The sequence below is a fragment of the Hibiscus syriacus genome, unplaced genomic scaffold, assembly GCF_006381635.1.
Source record: "Hibiscus syriacus cultivar Baekdansim isolate YM2019G1 unplaced genomic scaffold, ASM638163v2 tig00110637_pilon, whole genome shotgun sequence".
In the NCBI taxonomy this organism is placed as follows: domain Eukaryota; kingdom Viridiplantae; phylum Streptophyta; class Magnoliopsida; order Malvales; family Malvaceae; genus Hibiscus; species Hibiscus syriacus.
Genome location: NW_024062808.1, coordinates 1,543,503 through 1,565,599, shown reverse-complemented (window position 1 = coordinate 1,565,599; position 22,097 = coordinate 1,543,503). Strand labels below are relative to the sequence as shown.

Sequence of the window (22,097 nt, the reverse complement as noted above, 5' to 3'; positions counted from 1 at the left end):
TTTCGAAATAAGAGTAAAAGGATTAAATCATAGAGTACAAGGATTAATAGAAGAATTTGACCAATTCAAGAATGTGTGTGAGAAAGTTACAATAGAAGTTTTGGCTTTTTAGTTTGATGGATATTATTATTCGATTTTGGGGAAATATATATGCACACACGTGTGTATGTGTATATATATATATATGTATGAGAGAAAAATTTTAAAAATTTTAAAAATTTTATGGAAATAATTGAAAATTTTAAATTTGAGGAGTTTAATGATCTTGCGTAATTTTATAACTTCTAAACTCTCTTAACATTTTAAAATTTCATTTTCTAACATAAGATCTTACGTTTCGTGGATAATAAATAAATTTATAAGAACCAACCAAAAGCAATTGTCAGAATTTGTAAATGGTAGTGCATGTGTTGACATGATGCATGTAATGTTTTTCAACGCCAGTTATTCGTTAAAACTAAAACAGCAGGTTGAAGTCAAAGTGGAGGAATTAATTTGCTGCGCTTTAGCCGGAGTTGGTCAGGTGGTTCTCAACAAAAAGTAAAAATACAGTAACAGTACCACCGTTTGTGCATGCATGCATGCGCAAGTAACCATATATATGATCAGATTCATCTGCATATGCAAAGATGACTAGGAGGGGCGGGTGTGGGCGGCTGTCTCTCAAAATTTTAAATTCTCGTATATTTTATATATTATTTTATTAAAAATATTTTTATTTTTTAAAATTTTATAAATTCGTCACTTAACATGAAATCTTTCATCCGTATCTATTATATATACGATGATATGACAGTATTATGCCATAACAGCTCTTAACTGCCATTAAATTATATCATATGTTATAGCTAAATCTATATGGAAAGCCAAACTGACATTCATAAACTAATCTCAAACCTGTATTTGTTGTGTGGAGTGCTTATATTTGACGTAAGGATAATGCGTACACACATTCTTTGACCAATATATTTTTTGTCTAACTGATTATGTGTGATTTATTAATCGATTAATCTTAATTAAATACTATAAAGGTCAAAGCGTGAGATGTACCAAACGTTGACCTTCCCTTAGCTGTTAGACAGAATTAAAAGGCAAATTAGGCAAGTAATAGAATTAGGCAAGTAAAGCATGCAAAAGTGCCGTCCTCTTTTCTAACTCACAATGGATTTACGCCGAAAAGAATGGGAAATGACAATGCCCACAATGGTGCACGAACGAGACAATCGTGGGGGCTCGACCGCCGGAACTTGCCAAAGATGCATGTGCATCATGTGATGCTAATACTCGCAGATAGACCGTGAGATATTGAGACTAGGGTAAAATTATGATGGCTTCCAAAAGTATTTTGAAATATATCTAAATTTTTTAAAATTTATTAAAGATTCATACTCTTAATATAAAATTATATATATGTCCTTGTTAATGCACATATAGTAATCATTGACAGTAAGAGAATTTTACTTTATTTATCGAAGGTTTAATTCCACCCATAAAAATAAATATATTTTATAATTAGTAATTTAAATTTTGTGTAGATGTTCATTTTGTCCGGGGTTCGTTCAAATTTCGTTCGGGTTACATATATATAATTAGTTATTTATATATGTTATTAGGGGTGTACGTAGTTATTATTATATATGTATAAATATATATAATAAGCAATTAAATCAAATATATATATATATATATATAATGCACTAAAATTTTATTTTATTTAATTTTTTTTCTGTTATAAGCCCAAAATCGGAAGCCCGAATCCAGCAGCCCATGTGCTAGCTAGGGTTTGGAGAGAAGACCCCCATCTATGCAGCCGCTTATCAGCTGTTGGATCTGTTGAGATCCAACGACCCAGATGTAGTGAACCTCAGGGTTTTGACCAAAACTTGTCTGCCAACACGCTCTAAGCCCGCCACCCCACAAGCCGATCATTCCTACATGTGCCCGACCAAGATGTTAGTCCGTGACTCATCAATTCCCGAGACCTGCCGCCTTTTCCAGATTCGTCACCGATTGCCTCAAGACAGATGAAAAGGCCTTAGGTAAAAAAATTATTTACCCCGTTCGTGCCCATCTCACAGCCGCCTATCCCAGGCTATGTTCCCTGCCGGTCATTTCCTCGAACAAGCCACAAATACAAAAATAGCAAAAAGAAATAAAAGAGAGATCATCTCCTTTTTTTGAGATATGTGTTGAGATTGCATGATGAGTCTAGAAAGAAGGAAAAAAACCATCAATTATCTAAGCATGAAGTTCTCTGATTGTGAGATTCAATACCTGCCAATCCAGAAGACATGATGTGTTTTTGTATGGGATACATGAATGCTTAGGTAGTACATTACTAGTAGGTCAATCTCTAGACTCGACCCACTAGAGTTATTAATGCAGTCACCAGCGTTGATTAGAAGAATGGCTTAATAACAAGTGTTGTTTTCAGAATCCAACATTACATGCAGCCAGAAAGCGCCAAAAAGAAGTGTCATAGTAGATTCTCTAGCAAGACAGGCATCAGAAGATTATGAGTCCCTGGGTTTTAATTATCCAGATGAGGATTTATTGTACATTTATACTAAAGAAGAAATTAAATCAAGTGACGAATCCTGAAAACTTTAATACGGCATCCAATGCTTTGGGATGAGAATTTGGGGCAATGAAGATTTATTTAGAAAACGTTTGTTATCATTTCACAAATATACCAGAGTCTTTTACCTCAAAAATTGGATAAATTTGAGGCTCGCACTCTGGGGATAAGAGCAGTCATGAAAGAAAATTTAAGTGCTGAGAATATGTGGAAATTCTTTATTAGTAGTCTTTCAATTTCGAGGGTAGAGAGAATTGTCACAAGATATTGTCCTTTACGCATGTACTATGATCTGGTGCAACACATTTTTTGAATAAAAGATAGCCTTATTCATTGTAGTTGAGATTTTTTTACTTCAAGTTTCGACAAAAACATTGATAAGATGAAGCTGGACATACCCAAGCTCAGTGTAATCAGTTGAACTTCGTTGAAGAAAAAAGGTTAAAAGCTATCTCCATGAACAAATGTGTCAGAAGCAAATGATGCGGACTTATGATAGGAAAGTTCATCTAATAGAAGATTGAAAGGACGATCTAGTGATTGAAAAGATCTTGCCAATTCATAAATATTTTTTTGGGAAACAGATGTGATAACTCTGTTAAAAGGTCACATTTTGGGACATTTTTACTTAAGTTATTGAATGTTTAAGAGCTCATTTAGGACCATGTAGATGCATATAGAAGCATTTGTTTGTCGCAGTATTTTAATTTGTCATCAGTGCTACCTTATGGGGAAGATGTTTGTCTAATGATGTGTAGGAATTGAGAGCAAGGAAAAGAGAAAAGGAAATGTCGTGACATAAGGAGACTGCTGAGCAGAATGAAAATACCAAATTGGATTAGAATTTTGAAAGCGAGTCAAGTGCAAGAAGATATTTTTAGCCAGATGTCTCATACTTTTCGTGATCTCTGCCCGAGAAATCTGCCTCGAAGATCCGCCTGGAGGGGTTGGCGCTGCTACAGCCAATCCTGCTGACCACGTTGCCTGCTCTACAGATCCTGTATGTCCTTGGCCGTCTGCAGCGGGATTATGCCGGGTACTCAGTCGAAACCCAGAATGGATCACTGCTATGCTCTGCCCGATACCCACGTGATTTAAGCATGGTTTAGGGTTTCATAGGAATTTCAACACCAAGTCCTAGGGTTAACTTTTCTCTATAAATAGAGGATGAAGCCACATTGAAGAAGACTTTGGTTCCACGTCGATTTGAGCATAAAAGTTAGAGAGAGAATGTCTCACTTTTCTCCGTCAATCCTACTTGTCGTGGCATTTCTCCGTGACAAGCTTGAGGGAGTGGCGTTCTAGGCATCCGAGAGGAGCTAGTTCACTGGGGGCAATTCGTGGTGGCTAAGGGAAGCTCCGGCAGTGCATGTCGAAGGCTTTTCCTCATTCCCTTTGTTCTTTGCTTTAATATTTTATCACGTGGGTTGTAAGGAACAGATAAAACTTGCTTTGTGCTTGTTTATTTTGAACCCCACCATAATTAATCCTATTTGGTGGGAGTTCATTTTGGATGTTTAAGTTTTATTTCAATGAATGATTATTTTTCTATGCTATAATATGTTTTGTTTATGAAGCTTAGTGCCTTAAGGTTGTAGGAGCTACGAGAGTAGCATTCCTTAGGAGATTCTCAGGGTTCGAGAGAATACCTAGGTAACACATCCTTAGTGTTCAAGAGAAACTAGGGACGAACCACATAAGCAAGGGGTTCTAGATACTAACTAGGCCTAATCCACCTTAGAGATAAGGCTAGGATTTCATTCGACTAAAAGGAGTTGTGCATGAACGATAGGTTAGATGTTAATGCTTCTGCAAAAAGGTATTGCCGAGACATATCGTGTTATATGGACCAATAGGATCACTGCAGGGGTTTACACCAACTGGTTTTTCCAGGGCATATTCAATCTGTCGAGTCCCTTACTAGAGATAGCATATGGCACCTTAGTATACTCTGTCGGCATAAGAGGCATAGAGATAAGACTGTTCGGAGAAGTAAACTTAGATTTTCCAGAGTGACTCCTATCACTCATTCCCATAGTAGCTTGTCCTGTGAGAAAGACAAAGTCCTAGAATTAAATCCTACATTTACATTTTATTTTGCCTTGACATTTCCATTTGTTTGCACTCAACACAATTCAATTTGCCACGACATATCCAATTGCACCACCATTCCATTTCCACAACATCCATTTCATTTTGCCACAACATTCTCATTTGTACATACCATCACTAACTTTACTTAGGTGACAGAGTAAAGTGCTTAGACAAACTTATTTGGTTTCATCCAATCCTCGTGGAGACGATACTCACTTATCATTGTATTACTTGTTCGATTGTGTATACTTGCACATATATCCGCACCCATATTTAGTACTCACAAAGAGCATACAAGATGCCTATTAGGAAATGACCATAAGTTGTCAACGAGGTCGTTTCTATAGGAGTGTTAAGTGATCCAATAAATTCATAAGTGAGAAGAATTACACTCGAAAAAGGAAAAAGGAAAAAGGAAAAAGGAAAAAGGAAAAAGGAAAAAGGAAAAAGGAAAAAGGAAAAAGGAAAAAGGAAAAAGAAAAAAGAAAAAAAGAAAAAGAAAAAAGAAAAAAGAAAAAAGAAAAAAGAAAAAAGAAAAATGAAAAATGAAAAAAGAAAAAAGAAAAAAGAAAAAAGAAAAAAGAAAAAAAAGAAGAAAAAATAGAAAAAATAGAAAAAAGTGAAAAAAATGAAAAAAGTGAAAAAATAAAAATGAAAAAAGAAAGAAAAAAGAAAGAAAATTGAAATGAGGGTTCAAAATGAGAATCCGTAAAGATCGTTTTGAAACCAAAGGAAGGATTTGAGTTGAAAACCTAAAAAGGCGACTCAAATGCATTTTGATATTAGGCATCTGGTAAATAAAACCCTCTCAAGAGTTCGGTACTTTGGGATAAGCTTCACAGTTACAAATATTTTGGCAGCAACTGAAGTCTTTTAGACAAAATCTTGTCTCTACACTTCGGGGTTATATCTCGTTGATTAATTTTGAGAGCCTGATACTTTGAAAGGAGCTTCATATCTATAGACGTTTTGGCAACATTTGAGATCTTCTAGATAGAGGCTTACCTCAGTGCTCCAAATTATATCAAGTTAATTGGTTCCTGAACATTCATGCTAGTGATGCTTGAGGCATCTGACTTTTTTTTTTCTTGATTTTTATCCTTTCTATGATTGCCACGACTTTGCAAAAATTCCATTTTTCTCATTTCATGTCTCAATATTGTTCATTTACAATCATATTATAAGTAGATTAACAGAGTTCAAAAGAAAGCAAAAGAATTCTTGGTATTACTTTAAGCTAATCTTTAAATGTAGGAAATCCAAAGTAGCCCTAAACCTTGACACTTATGCTCATTTTTAAAAGAGTGTAGGTCGAGAAAAGATATATGAGCTGAATTCATATGTATATCTATTCAATCCTAAGAAGTTTTGATATGGGGCAAATAAACAAGATGATTTCCCAAAAATGATAAAGATCCTTGAAACTGATGAGGCTTATTGTGCCTCGAATAAAATGCAATGGCAAGGGAGACATTCTTTGATCCTTAGATCCATGAACTCTGACAGATCATAAGACTCAAGAATGAAGTTTTTCACACTTCTTAGTGATATCATCAATAATTGACCAAGAAGCAGACAACTACCTTAATAAGAATGGGCATGTATTGTTTTGATATTCTCTGGTATCTCAAGTCATAACAAAAATTCAAGACACTCTTGTATCAGGCATATTGATCAACATTCTGAATGTCCTTGAAAATAAGAAATATTTTCCACAATTGTAGCTGACATTGAATTCCAAAAGCTTCATAAGAAACCAAGGACAATATTTATCTGGCTGATAGGATGTAATTTTTTATGAATGATGCAAGAATGAGACCATTCAAAGTTAAAGTTTTTGTACTCAAATAAAGATGAGACATGAAAGTACGCATATTGGGGGAATGATCGAAAACCCAGATCATGTTGGGATAACAAGTTTGAAATAAAGAATGTATCGATAAAGAAACCTCGCCGCTCGGAATATCAGGGGTAAAATAGAGAGATAAGAATAGTTTACTTTGAAAAACAAATCATTTATGCCAGTTGGAATGAGAGTTCAAGAAAGAACACTTTTTCTGACATTTTCATGAATAAACAAAAACAAGAGGAGAAAGAATACATGATGACACGAGCTGATCAAATTGCTTTTCCAAAAAGAGAGAAGGCTTTCCAGAACTGAAAAGTTACCACGCCAATATTGGATTAAACTTTAGCCAAGATTAATTAAGTGAAGGCAAAACGAGTTGTCCACTTTGAAGTCAGAAGGAAAACGAAACAACATTTTTGCATCCATGAGAATATCATTTGCATAAGAAAAAGGCATTAAATTTAGACACATTTAATTGCATTCATGTCTTCATAAATAAATGCATAATTCTTTACAAATCTTCCAAGGAAAGGAAAGATTTATGATGACAAGGTCTCGAGAAGAGAAAATCATAATTCAAACCTCAAAAGGAAGAAATCATGTTTGGAGCGGCAGAGTCTCTAGAGCGAAGGAGTCCAATCCACATAAAAATCATTTACTTGGAAGTGGGGCATGTTACCCAACCATTAAGATGTTTACATATGATTTGTGAAAAATGAGGAAGCGATTTTCAATTTTTCTCATTTAATCTTTCCCAAAATTAAAATTTTTGAAAAGTAAGAAAATGATTTTTAAAGTTTTTTACTTAGTAAATTATTTCCAAGAAATCTATAAGAACTTTAGGCATGATATATTCATTTGATATTTTTGAAAATGAGAAATCAATTTTCAAAGTTTCTCATCTGATACGACAAAATTTATATCACTTGAGATTGTTTTTCTTAAAATCAACCTCATCTCGCTTGAGACAGTTTCCCTCGAAACACAAAATTTGGAATTGTTTCACTCGAAACAAAAATTCATCTCACTTAAAATTGTTTTCCTTAAAATCAATTTCGTCTCGCTTGAGACAGTTTCCCTTGAAACACAAAACCTGTAATTGTTTCACTCGAAACAAAAATTTATCTCACCTGATATAACTTCTCTTAAAACAAATTTCTTTTCACTTATTCATTATTTGACATGAATTCCAAAGTTAGCAGAGATCTCACAATTCTATGTTGAAGAAGAAGATTTTAGCAAATAATTAATCCACATCTTCATTTTTGAAAGAAGTGGATCTCAACAAAGATTCGAGAACCTTCGGTTACTTCAAATACAATTGTTAATGACATATGACAATTATTTTTGTAGATTTAAATCCATCACAGAAGGAGGTGGATCATCTTTTCCAATAGAAGAGTTCATAATGAGAAGAACTCGTCCGAGAAGGAAGAAGATGTTCATAATGAGAAGAACTTGTTCAACCTTTTGCACGAATCCATCACATAAGAAGTTGGATCAGCATCACCATTTTGCTCGATTATATCACAGAAAGAGGTAGATCAGCATTAACATTGTCACTCTCGCTCAATTCCATCACAAAAGGAGGTTGACTATAATTTCCAATGGAAGGGTTCATAATGAGAAGAACTCGTCCGAGGAGGAAGAAGAAGTTCATAATGAGAAGAACTTGTTTCCCTTTTGCTCGATTCTATCACAGAAGGAGATATGTCAACATCAACATTTGGTTCGATTCCACCATAGAAGGAGGTGGATCAACATTGCCATTTTTGCTCAAATCCATCACAAAATGAGGTGGATCGTCATTTCCAATGGAAGGGTTCATAATGAGAAGAACTCATCCGAGGAGGAAGAAGAAGTTCATAATAAGAAGAACTTGTTCAAATTTTTACTCAAATTCATCACAGAAGAAGGTGGATCAACATTTCAAAAGAAGGGTTCATAACGAGAATAAATCGTCCGAAGTGAGCGAAAAGTTCATAATAAGAAGAACTTGTAGCTCAGAAGTTTGAACAGTTCAAGCTAAAAATGGTGCTTTATATCTTTGCTCCATTCATGTTCCACAACAATAATCAAAGAGGGGCAGTTGTAATCACCATTTTTACCAAAACCAACCACGTATGCACACCATAACAGCTGCCAGCACCTCAACCCAACCATGGTCTCCCCTGCTCCACGTTCTAGCATCTTCATCAGCAAATCACATACAAACAACAAAGCAAAAAGGATATTTTACATTGGAAAAAAATCTTGTAACATTTTGGGTTATAAAAACCCAAAGGAAAATTGTAACAGCTCCCCCAGATTCTTTCTCTAGAAAAACAAAATCAAAAGTATAGGGAGGACTTTCTCCTCTCCCATCGAAAATCAATACAAAGCAATATCAACAACATTCAAAGGTTTTTTTTACATTTTTTCCAACAGCATTTTTTTAAAAGTAAAGCAATATAAATAAGGGAAGGTTTAGTTACCTTTGGTTTTGAGGCATTGCCGGAGTCTTGGCCCTCGTGGTGGCCGAAATCTTTAGGGGTGCTGGTCGTGAGGAATGAGAGAGTAAAAAGAGGGGCTTTTGGTTGTTTTTACCTTAGGTCGCCTTCTCGGTCGGAATTAGGGGAGGATCGAAAGTGGTGTCGACATCCAAGCTGTTGGCCAGAGTTGGTTTAGGCCTTAGAGTTGGGGGGCTTGGCGCCGCCGGACGTTTGGTAAGGGTGAGAGGAAAATGAAGTTTATTTTTGTTTTAGGTTTAGGTTTAGTTCTTTTTAGGTTAATATTAGGATACATTTAAATTTTGGATTAATTTCCTTTAAGTCCCCCAAGCTTTAGCCGCATATTTGCACCATTGTCATTGATTTTGGACTATTTTGAATTTTATTCTGGATTGTAAGGTTTGATCATGCTAATTTACCTTATTATTTTGTTGAGGTGTTTATTAAGAAGTTTTGGGGTTAATTCTTCTTAGGTCCTTGACATTTAGGCGCCTTTTTACAAAATAATCATCCATTCCTCGTTTTTTAATAATTTTGAATATGATGCTATAGTTTCATTAGTTTTATTTTAATCACTCATTTATATTTTTTATTTCAAAATTAGTTGCTATATTTTATTTTCTTTTATTTTGCCCACTATTTTTATTTATAATCTACTCACTGTTATTTTATTTTATTTTGATCCCTGTTTAATTTCATTTATATTCGAAACATTTTACGACCTCGCGAAAACCCGCTCTGGGGTACGATTCGTGTTATTTATGATCCAGGTAATAGTTAAAAATTAACCCTAACTTCTAATTTTATTCGATTGTTTAATTACTGTATCTTAAATTTTTTCCTTTTAGTTTCAATGTTTATATTTTAGTCATTTCAATTTCAGCTTTTAATTTCCTGCACTATTTTAATTTAAGGTCTATTTTCTGATTTCTTTCATTTTAGTCATTTTACTCTATGTTTTAATTTCAGCTTTGCATTTTAATTTATTTTAATTCAGTCCTTTATGTTTTATAATTACTTTCAATTTTTATTGATAATTTGAATTTTCCTTTAATTTAGTCCTTGATAGATTGTTTGGTTTTTATATTTAATCCTTAAACCTAGAATCTTTTTATTTTAGTCCTTAAATTAGGTGAATTCTTAATTTGGTCCTCATTTTTTTCTTGAGGTTCTGAAATAATTATTTGATGTGCATAATTGATTAAAATTGAGTAGAGAATTGTTTAGAGCCTCCATCTTAGGCCTAATTTCACATTTAGTCCTTAAATTTGGTGAATTTTAATTTAGTCCTCGCTTTTGCTTGAGGTTTCGAATTAATTATTCGATATGTCATAATTGATTAAAATTAATTTAAGTTAATATTAGAGCCTACATTTTTTAGGTTTAATCCTTAGGTTCTTTCAATTTCATAATTTGACACTTTAAGTTAGAGGGAATCCTTAATTAATTCATCTAGTATAATTAGGTTCCATAATTGATTGGTTGATTGCATTTTGATTTTAAATAAGACAATGTTCATATATTAGGGAGTTGTTAGTGTATCTCCCGCTTTTGCTCGGGGTGACGCTATTGATTCTCGAAGTAAATCAGCATCCTTTTCAAAATCCACATCATGATTTTTTTTAAATTATTAAGGCAATGTACATTTACTGTGATTGATAATGAAGCTTCCGCTTTTCCTTAGAGATAGTCGTTATTAGTTTTGGTAAATTGACATCCTTTAAAAAAATATACATACATAGTGGATTTTAAATTAAATAAAATTTCAAACTCAAAACTTTCAATTTTTTTAAAAATATAGGGTAATCAAATAGGTACCAATTTTGGGCGCTGGGGGTGTTAATCATTCCCCACGCGTAACTGACTCCCGAACCTAATTTCTGATTTCACAACCAAAACTTGGTATTTTTGATAAAATAAAATGTTTTATTAAATTTACTTGATTTTAGGAGTCCAATTTCACCTTTAAAAATGATTGGTGACGACTCCCCATTTCGTTTCACAATATTTTCCCAAAAAAGTAGTATCGGTCTTTTCTCACCGAAAATCGGTTACGACAAAGGTAAACAAATAGGCTAATCTACGTGTCAAGAATTAATTGGTGGAAAAATAAAATGGACACCAAGATGTTCTATAATAACCTCTGAATTTCCATAAATGAAAATGAAACATCAATTTCCATAAAGATGTATAATACATTTCTCCCATCATATTTTAAAGCAATATTCAATTTATCAACTCATTACACTCAAACATGGAAATGTGACATCCTTCCATTGACAGTACGACAGGTTTAAGAGATTTCCAATGTTTCCTCACCAAAGTGCAGACACAAAGAAATAATCTCTCTAACCACTAGTTGATTAAAGTAAAATCTTACCGAAAGTATCGTAAGAAAAATGGCGATACCAACACCATCACACTTCAGCATATGGTTTTATCGTTCCTTTTACCCATATCATATTTGAACAACAGTTTAAAAATATTTCTGGATTCGTCGCTGAACGAATGCCCCCCGAAGTTAAACTGACTCTCTACATTTCATACACCAGAAAGACGCTGTGAATTTGGTAATATTGCTCTTCTTTCAACCCAATAAAACAACACTCAAAATAGGAACGATTGAGGCAGCGTCGATGCTATTGTTTTATATTTTCCAGCCATTGATTTCAATGATGAGAATTAGAAATGATTTTTTTTATGAATATTAGGTTTTTAGCTTCTTCTTTTTAGATAGAAAAGATTCAAACCATTTCAATAAAAATCGCTTTCAAATAAAAGGTTCTGTTACTACATTTCGGTTGATATATTTTTGATAAGGTAGAAAGGTATTATATTTAGTCAAATGTCGGAAATCGAATCCACACAAGGTGGGATAATACGAGTATCCCTGACCACTCGGTCGATTAATGGATCTCGATTTCGGTTGATATATTAACATTATACATAAATATATTTCATATTTTATAGTTTAACAGATAGGCTTGTCTTAATTCTGTGACGAGCAAGGCGGGGAAACATCTCCTGTATAAGATAACCTAACATTAGAACACGAAGCTTGTGTATTATCATCTTCTTCAGCCCTTAAAGCCACGTTCTGCAAGTAGATTCCCCGGCAAGGAACGCTCTGGCTGCAATCGAATTTCATGGCCACGCCGGAGGCACTCGTTCCTCTTATGTTCTGGTAAAGCACGTCGCTCACTTGCACAGCTGAACCCTGCATGCATGCATATATGTTTCATCAACCTAAATAATTGATATATTTAAAACCTAGAGTAAACTATGAATTTAATCATCGAACTATTCTCGCAGCTTCGTTTCAGTCACCCAACTAATTGTTTTTTCCAAAATCATACATAAAGTTATGTTTTGGTTACCAACCGTTAAAAAGTTAACAAAATTGTTGACAGGACAAATTTTTATTTTTTATCTTTCAAAATGATATGACATTATCTTATGGTGACATGTTAACATCACCTTAATTTTTTAAAGGTAGGTGACAAAAATGTAATGTTAGGAATGATTTTGAAAAAAAAATAGTTGGGCGACTAAAATAAAACCACATGAATATTTACGTGACTAAATACGTAATTTACCCTAAAATTTACTGGTAGAAGAAAAGAAATTTTACCTGTTTGCGACATGTTTTTTGTTGATCGCAATAATTTTGATCAATAATGATAGGGTTAGTGACGTTGTTCATCACAATATTTTGGAACTTGATATTTCTAGCATATCCCGATCCACCCTGTAATAAAAATTCGACCATATTAAAATATTGTAATATATAATTGAAGAAGATATTATCAGAAGAGATAATCATAAATCCCGAACTTATAACGTAAAATAAATATGGAAGATACTAGAAATAATAGTTTTTTTTATTAATCTAGAGTAAGTACAAGATAATATATGTTCAAAGATAACTCTCAATCTTTTGACATTGAACACTCACACCCCTGACATTCTCGGTGCTCGAACCAGAGTCCTCAAGGAATGATATAGTTTAATATAGGCAATGAATTTTTATTTGAAAGCCTTTACAATTTCGTAGGAATTAGGCAATGGATGAATGAATTTCTTGGTGGATGGTTGAAACTTTAGGTAAACAAATTGTGAATAGCAAGTCAAGAAGCAAGTGGAAAACTAATGAAAAGCGGTTGTTTGAAGTCGTTGCCATGTTGTAATCATTTTTCAGTTTTTAATTAAATTATAGAGGTTTTGATTCTTGTTATTCACAATTATTTTACGAAATTTTTTTAAACTCAACTCGATACCAATGCATCAAAAATGAATTTTATATCGAATTAATTACCTGCCAAGTCTTTATTCTCACTCCATTGGACGTTCCTGAAAGTGTCGCTTTATTAACTATTACATTGGACACAAAAGCCGCAGAATTTCCGGCTCCTAAGCTCCCAATGCTGCAAATAGAACAATTCCCATTAGAAAATTTTACTTTAAAATGTGACTTAATTCGAAAACTGTACGTTTGTCAAACTCGAGACCTGATGCCATGGCCCGGACCACAAGTTATACCGGTCGCATGTACATTTTTCGAGCCGCTAACGATCGAGATGCAGTCATCTCCGGTCCCGATGACACAGTTGTTAATGTTAATATTCTGGGTTCCGGTCACGTGGATCCCATCGGTGTTCGGACTATTCCCCGGTGCTTTCACCTGAAGATTAAACGCGTCGACGTTCACACATTGTTGAAACGTAAGGTGCATTTGTTGTGCGTTTGTTATCTGCAGACTTGATACTCTCACGTTAGTGCATTCATTGAAGGTCACAGCCTGCATTTGCAAAGAGGAAACATTAACATACACGTAGTCACGGACCGACACAAAGTTTTATGTCAATGGAGGCGAATTTAAGGAACGGAAATAGATTGTCAATAGAAAATACAAAGAAAATTAATCTGAAGGCGAGTAGTAGCTTACAGTTGGGGCTTCCTTGCAAGGCTGCAAAACAGAAGAATCAAAATTAGTTGTTAATATTGAATATCAATTGATTGGTACAAATGATTTTGATGGAAAAAATCACTCACGAGGGCTTCGTTGATTTTGCAGGACTTTTCCCACCATGTCCTACCGCTGCCGTCGATTGTGCCTCCGCCTTCAACACGTAAATTTTGAACTTTATCGAAGAATAGCCACCGTCTTCCGCCATCTTCGTAATCCGAGTGATCCTCGGTAGCTTTGATTGTTCCATAGATCTATCATGTTTGCAATCATAGGAAAAACGTTAACTATCGATAACGATGATGCACGACTTCACCGAGAGCCCGGAAAACTCACCTGCAATATGAGAGGAGATTTGCAAGGCCCTGAGAAGTTAATTGGCTTAAGACGATAAATCTTCTGCTTAGGTACCACCATAGTAGCTCCTTGAGAAGATGAACATGCATACTTCCAAGCTTGCTCGAACGCCTACGTCAAAAAAAAAAAAACATATAGCACGGTGATCATCATTGAGAGAACAAAACATCCGAAATGAAGAAGTGAAACTGTGAGTACCTGAGAATCGTCTGCTCCATTAGCTTTAGTTCCAAAATCATCGACATTGACTATCTTTGGAGTCGTCGGACCACGCACTTTGGCATCGTAGTCGAACCGGTTCGCCGAGTAGGGATTACGGTAGTTTCGTTTGTTATGAACATGGTCGAAGGTGCGAAAGTACGAATGATAGGACGTCGGGCGGTGATAAGCACGGCCATGACGAAAACCGACGCGAAATGGGTCCTCTATGTAACTGCCGGTGCTAAAGCAGCAGGACAGAGAGATTAATGTGAACAGGAGTGGGAGACAATGAGTGTTTAGGGACATTGTGTACTTCAGTTTCGGACTAAATCGAAGACAAAAGACAATATTGATTGAATACCTGAAAGGATGGGATGTGGTTAATTTGTATTTATAGGCAAGATTGATGGTGGTGTTCCATTTCGACACAATTAATGATACCTATGTCTAATTGCAACTAATTTAATTTTAGAGACATGCTGATGGGTGATGAAGTCAGACGTCATTTCTCTTGATTTTATTCTCATTTACCGACATATACGTGTCCCCTACTCAATTTTGGTCATACATATATTCATTTGGCTTTTAATGTGTAAGAAAATTTAAATGGTCTAATTTTTTATTAGTTTTTATACTATGTATAAGTTGTAGAATAAATATATATTTTTTAATTTGAGTCTTTTAGGTGTTTGTAATTTAATTATATTAATTCTACATGATTTATTTGAATCATAACCAAAATTTTAAAATCTAAAAAGTTTATAAATAAAAATTTCCAAATAAGAGTAAAAGGATTAAATCATAGAGTACAAGGATTAATAGAAGAATTTGACCAATTTAAGAATTTGTGTGAGAAAGTTACAATAGAAGTTTTGGCTTTTTAGTTTGATGGATATTGTTATTCGATTTTGGGGAAATATATACACACACGTGCGTGTATATGTATTGTGTGTGTGTGAGAGAGAGATTTTAAAAAATTTATGGAAATAATTGAAAATTTTCAAATATTTGAGGAGTTTAATGATCATATAGGGTGAAATGAAAATTTTCGCCTTTGATTGTCTCTAAAGATGTAATAAACTTTAATTCATGAACCCACTATAAATAAATTCAAACACTACCCATAAAACGCATCATCATTATGTTAGTAAATCATTAAAATAAACCTAAATTATCAATATTTCTGACAAACGATACCTTATGATTCATTGATAAATAGGAACGATCAAAAGAGAGATGGGTGGGAGTAATGGCTCCCTAAAAAATTTAAATTATCATATATAATTTTTTTGTATTTTGAATTGATAATATATTTTCATTCTCTCGTAATTTATAACTTCACGACTCTCTTAATATTTTAAAACTTCATCCTCTAACATAAGATTTTACGTCTATTACTGTGATAATATATAAATTTATAATAACCAAACCAAAAGCTATTGTTAGTAATTTGTAAATGGTAGTGCATGTGTTGACAAGATGCATGCAGATGTTTTTCAGCACCAGTTATTCGTTAAAAACAGCAGGTTGAAGTCAAAGTGGAGGAATTAATTTGCTGCGCTTTAGCCGGAGCTATTCAGGTGGTTCACAACAAAAAGTAAAAATAACTATACCTAACGCACATCCAGTAACAGTACCACCGTTTATGCATGCATGCATGCATGCGCAAGTAAATATATATATATGATCAGATTCATATGTATATGTAAAGATGATGAGAAGGGACAGGTGTGGACAGTCGTCCCTCAAAATTTTAGATTCTAGTATATTTATATATTATTTTTATTGAAAAATATATTTTTACTTTTTAAAATTTTATAAATCCGTCCCTTAACATGAAATCTTTGATATGTCTTTACGTATATATACAACGAATATGACAGTTAGTATTATTCCATAACTGCTCTTAACTGCCATGACATTATATTCATATGTTATAGCTAAATCTATAATGGAAAGTCAAAGCGTGAGAAGTACCATACGTTGACCTTCCCTTAGCTGTTAGACAGAATTCAAAGGCAAATTAGACAAGTAATAGAATTAGGCAAGTAAAGCATGCAAAAGTGCCATCCTCTTTTCTAACTCACAATGGATTTACGCCGAAAAGAATGGGAAATGACAATGATCACAATGGTGCACGAATGAGGCAATCGTGGGGGCTCGACGACCGGAACTTGCCAAAGATGCATGTGCAATCATGTGATGCTAATACTCGCAGATAGACCGTGAGATATTGAGACTAGGGTAAAATTATGATGGCTTCCAAAAGTATTTTCAAATATATCTAAATTTTTTAAAATTTATTAAAGATTCGTACTCTTAATATAAAATTATGTATATGTCCTTGTTAATGCACATATAGTAATCCTTGACAGAACGAGAATTTTACTTTATTTATTGAAGGTTTAATTCCACTCATAAAAATAAAATATATTTTATAATTAGTTATTTAAATTTTGTGTAGATGTTCATTTTTTTGGGGGTTCGTTCAAATTTCGTTCGGGATACATATATATAATTAATTATTTATATATGTTATTAGGGGTACGTAGTTATTATTATATATGTATAAATATATAATAATATGCAATTAAATTGAATATATATATATATATAATGCATTAAAATTTAATTTTATTTAATTTTTTCTGTTATAGGCCCAAAACCGGAAGCCTGAATCCAGCAACCCATGTTCTAGCTAGGGTTTGGAGAGAATACCCCCATCTGTGTATCCACTTATCAGTTGTTGGACCTGTTGAGATCCAACGACCCAGATGCAGTGAACCTTAAGGTTTTGATCTAAATTTTTCTGCCACCACGTGCCAAGCCCGCCGCCTCCACGCGCCGATCATTCATACACGTGCCCGACTAAGATGATAGCCCGTGACTCATTGATTCCCAAGACTTGCCACCGTATCCAGATTCGTCGCCGATTGCCTCGAGACAGACGAAAATGCCTCGGGTAAAAATTATTTACCCTGTTCGTGCCCACATCACAGCCGCCTGTCCCAGACCGTGTTCCCCGCCGGTCGTTTCCTCGAACAAGCCACAAATACGAAAATAGGAAAAAGAAACAAAAGAGAGATCAATCTCTTTTTTTGAGATATGTGTTAAGGTTGCATGATGAGTCCAGAAAGAAGAAAAAACTGTCAATTATCTAAGCAAGAAGTTAGCTGATTGAGAGATTCGATACCTGCCAATCTAGGAGACATGATGTGTTTTTGTATGGGATACCCGAATGCTTAGGTAGTACATTACTACTAGGTCAATCTCTAGACTCGACCCACTAGAGTTCTTAATGCAGTCACCAGCATTGATTAGAATAATAGCTTAATAGCAAGTGTTGTTATGAGAATCTGACATTAAATGTGAGCTAGAAAGTGCCAAAAATGAGTGACATACTAGATTATCTAGCAAGATGGGCATCAGAATATTATTAGTCCATGTGTTTTAATTATCCAGATGAGGATTTATTATACATTTCTACTGAAGAAGAAATTAAATCAGGTGAAGAATCTTGAAAACTTTAATGCGGCATCGAACGCTTTGGGATGAGAGTTTGGGGCAATGAAGATTTCTTCAGAAAACTTATGTTATCCTTTCACAAACAGGCCGGAGTCTTTTTCATCAATAATTGGGTAAATTTGAGGCTCGCACTCTGGGGATAAGATAAGTCATGAAAGAAAATTTAAGTGCTAAGAACATGTGGAAATTCCTCGTTAGTCGTCTTTCAACTTCAAGGGTAGTAAGAATTGTCACAAGATATTGTCTTTGGTTATGTACGCATGTACTTTGATCTGGTGCAACATATTTTTGGAATAAAAGATAATCTTATTCATTGTTGTCGAGATTTCGTCACTTCAAGTTTCGACCAAAACATAGATAAGACGAAACTGGACGTACCCAAGCTCAATGTAATCAGTTGAATTTCGTTAAAGAAAAAAGGTTAAAATAAGCTATCAACCATGGACAAATGTGTTAGAAGCAAATGATGTGAGCTTATAAAAGGAAAGTTCGTCTAATAGAATATTGAAAGGGTGATCTAGTGATTGAAAAGATCTTGCCAATTCAAAAATATTTTCGTGGGAAATGAATGCTTGATTAGGAAAGGATCATACGTTGTCAATAAGGTCATTTTCGAAGGAGTGTTAAGTGATCCAATAAATTCAGAATTGAGAAGAATTACACTTGAAAAAGGAAAAAGGAAAAATAGAAAAAATAGGAAAAATGAAAAAGGGAAAAATGAAAAAAAGACAAAAATGAAAAAAAAAAAATTGAAATGAGGGTTCAAGACGAGAATCCACAAAGATCGTCTTGAAACTAAAGGAAGGATTTGAGTTGGCTCAAATGCATTTTGATATTAGGCATTCGGTAAATAAAACCCTCTCAAGAATTTGGTACTGTGGGATAAGCTTCACAACTGCAAACATTTTGGCAGCATTTGAAGTCTTTTAGACAAAAGCTCGTCTCTACGCTTAGGGGCTGTATCTAGTTGATTAATTCTGAGAGCCTGATACTTTGATAGGAGCTTCATATCTATAGACGTTTTGAAAACATTTGAGATCTTCTAGACATAGGCTTACCTCAGTGCTCCAAATTATATCAAGTTGATTGGTTCCTGAACATTCATGCTAGTGATGCTTGAGGCATCTGACTTTTTTTTTTCTTGATTTTTATACTTTCTATGACTGCCACGACTTTGTAAAAAATTCCAATTTCCTCATTTCAAGTCTTAATATTGTTCATTTACAAGCATATTATAAATAGATTAACAGAGTTCAAAAGAAAGCAAAATATTTCTTGGTATTACTTTAAGCTAATATTAAATATAGGGAATCCAAAGTAGCCTTAAACCTTGACACTCATGTTCATTTGTAAAAGAGTAGGTCGAGAAAAGATATATGAGCTGAATTCATATGGATAACTATTCAATCCCAAGATGTTTTGATCTGGGGCAAATAAACAAGATGATTTCTCAAAAATGATAGAGATCCTTGAATAAAATGCAATGGCAAGGGAGACATTCTTTGATTCTTAGAACCATGAAGTCTGACAGATCATAAGACTCAAGAATGAAAAGTTTCAAACTTCTTAGTGACATCATCAATAACGGCCCAAGAAGCAGACGACTGCCTTAATAAGAATGTGTATGTATTGTTTTGAAATTCTCTTGTATCTCAAGTCATAACAAAAATTCAAGGCACTCCTGTATCAGGCATATATTTTATTTGGGGTGTACGTAGTTATTATTATATATGTATAAATATATGTTAGGCATGGCTCATAAATATACCGAGAAAGTCTCGTAGTGGGGGGTTACGATTATGTGGATTGGGAGTGCAGGGGCTGCGGCCCTCGGTATGGTACATTTTTATTTTTGTAAATGTGTACCAGTGTTTATTTATTATAAAAAGAAATGTAACCTAAACCTATGAGACATTGAATTGAATAGAATAAAAATTCTAGCGATTCTTCAACAATTCTGTTGTGTTCATTGCCTCCCTCTTATGAACACATGGTGACTACTCTTACATATGGGAAAGAGACTATCAAAATTAAGGAGAATACTGCAGCCTTGTTGGCTCACAACCAATGGAAGCAGAATGCAGGAGAAAGCCCTCAAGCTGATAGCTTATATGTCAAGGGTAATCGAGACCGTGGACGGAAGCCAGAGAAGGCAGGGTCTGGGAAGCAGAATTTCGGATCCAAATCTAGGGATAAGAAGACAATTCACTGTTACAAGTACAAGGAGGCAGGACATATGAAGTGAAACTGTCCGAAGTTGAAAAAGTAGACTGACGAGAACCGTGATGACTCATCCAAGTCTATGAATGTGGTCGAGGATGACAAATCTGATTACAGTGAGGGTGATATGCTCTCTAGTTCAACGACTCAATTGACGGATGCTTTGATTCTTGATTCTAGATGTTCTTATCACATCACGCCAAATAGGGAATGGTTTTCGACATACATGTCGGTTAATTCTGGTTCTGTTTATTTGGATGATCATCGATGTTGCAATATTGTTGGTATTGGTGATGTCAGAATTAAGATGTATGGTGATTCTATTAGGACATTGTTTGGTGTTTGACATATCCCAGATTTGAAGAAGAATTTGATTTCTGTGGGCACTTTGCACAAGAATGGTTTCATCCCTAAGGCTGATAAGGATAGAGAAACCATTCGGATGGTTAAAGGAGCTTTGATTGTGATGAAAGGAAAGATGATTGCATGAAATATTTACAGATTATTAGGGAGTATCGTTGTAGGTGGAGTTCATTCTGTTGAGTCCTGTGATGATACTACCAAACTGTGGCATATGCATCTTGCTCATCTTAGTGAACGTGGTATGGCGGAATTACATAAAAGAATTTTTTTGCATGGTGTTAAAAGTTATAAGCTCGATTTTTACAAGTATTATGTTCTTGGCAAACAAACTAAAGTTCGTTTCAAGACTGGGAAGCACACAACTGAAGGGATTCTTGATTATGTGCATTCTGATGTATGGGGGCTTTCCACGACATCGTCTTTGGGTGGATCTAGGTATTATGTTACTTTTGTTGACGATTTTTCATGGAAAGTTTGGGTGTATTTTTTGAAAAAGAAGTCTGACATTTTTGAGAAGTTCAAGCTGTGGAAAACTGAGGTAGAAAACCAAAAAAGACGAAAAAGAAAGTGTTTGCGGTCTGAAAATGGTACGCAGTACACAGATTCACAGTTTATAAACTTTTGTAAGGAGCATGTGATTAAGAGGTATTTTACAGTGCACAAGATACCACAACAGAATGATGTTACGGAACGGATGAACAAGTCATTGATGAAAGAGCCAGATGTTTGCGGTTAAATACGGGGCTTCCCAAACACTTCTTGGCTGAGGCTGTTAACATGGCGTGTTATCTTATCAATAGATCGCCAAGGGCATCATTGGCTGGGAAAGTTACAAAAGAGGTATGGACTGGTCATGATGTTACTTTTGATCACTTATGGATTTTTGGCTGTCCTTTTTATGTGCATGTACTTGCTGATGAGAGATCCAAACTTGATACAAAATTGAAGGAGTGCATTTTTTGGGTTACAAGAAATGTGTTAAAGGATTCAAGTTTTGGGATACAGTTGCGAAGAAAATTGTGATCAGTAGAGATATAGTGGTTCCGCTACGGATGATTTGCAGGATTATAGTCTCGCCAGAGACAAGGTAAGACGGACGAATATAAATCCTCCAAACATATTTGGTTTTGAAGACTTGGTCTCTTTGGCACTTACTGTTAGCAGTGATGATCCGATTACTTTTCATGATGTTGTTACTAGTCAGGAAAATGACAAGTGGATGGCTGCCATGGTTGAAGAGATAGAGTCTTTGAATCACAATCGTACATGGAGTTAGTTCACTTTCCTGAGGGTAAGAAGCCGATTAGTTGGAAATGAGTGTATAAGAAGAAACCAGCAGTAACAGAAAAAGAGGGGGAGAAGTTCAAGGGTTTTCACAGTAGAAAGGAGTTGATTATGATGAAATATTTTCTCATGTGGTCAGGCACACTTCAATTCGAGCAGTACTTGCATTAG

At 34.6% G+C, this 22,097-nt stretch overlaps 1 protein-coding gene across 1 annotated transcript; it reads right to left on the bottom strand.

Moving 5' to 3' along the window:
* Positions 1–11,938: 11,938 nt before the first annotated feature.
* LOC120136775 (polygalacturonase-like) lies at positions 11,939–14,871 on the bottom strand. The gene is made up of 8 exons (XM_039152737.1): positions 14,532–14,871; positions 14,313–14,444; positions 14,063–14,230; positions 13,956–13,976; positions 13,519–13,808; positions 13,326–13,434; positions 12,642–12,758; positions 11,939–12,227 (listed from the first exon to the last, which is right to left on the bottom strand). The coding sequence occupies exons 1-8, from the start codon at positions 14,838–14,840 to the stop codon at positions 12,000–12,002; spliced, it is 1,374 nt and encodes a 457-aa protein (XP_039008668.1). The 5' UTR covers positions 14,841–14,871; the 3' UTR covers positions 11,939–11,999.
* Between the last annotated feature and the right edge of the window lie 7,226 nt (positions 14,872–22,097).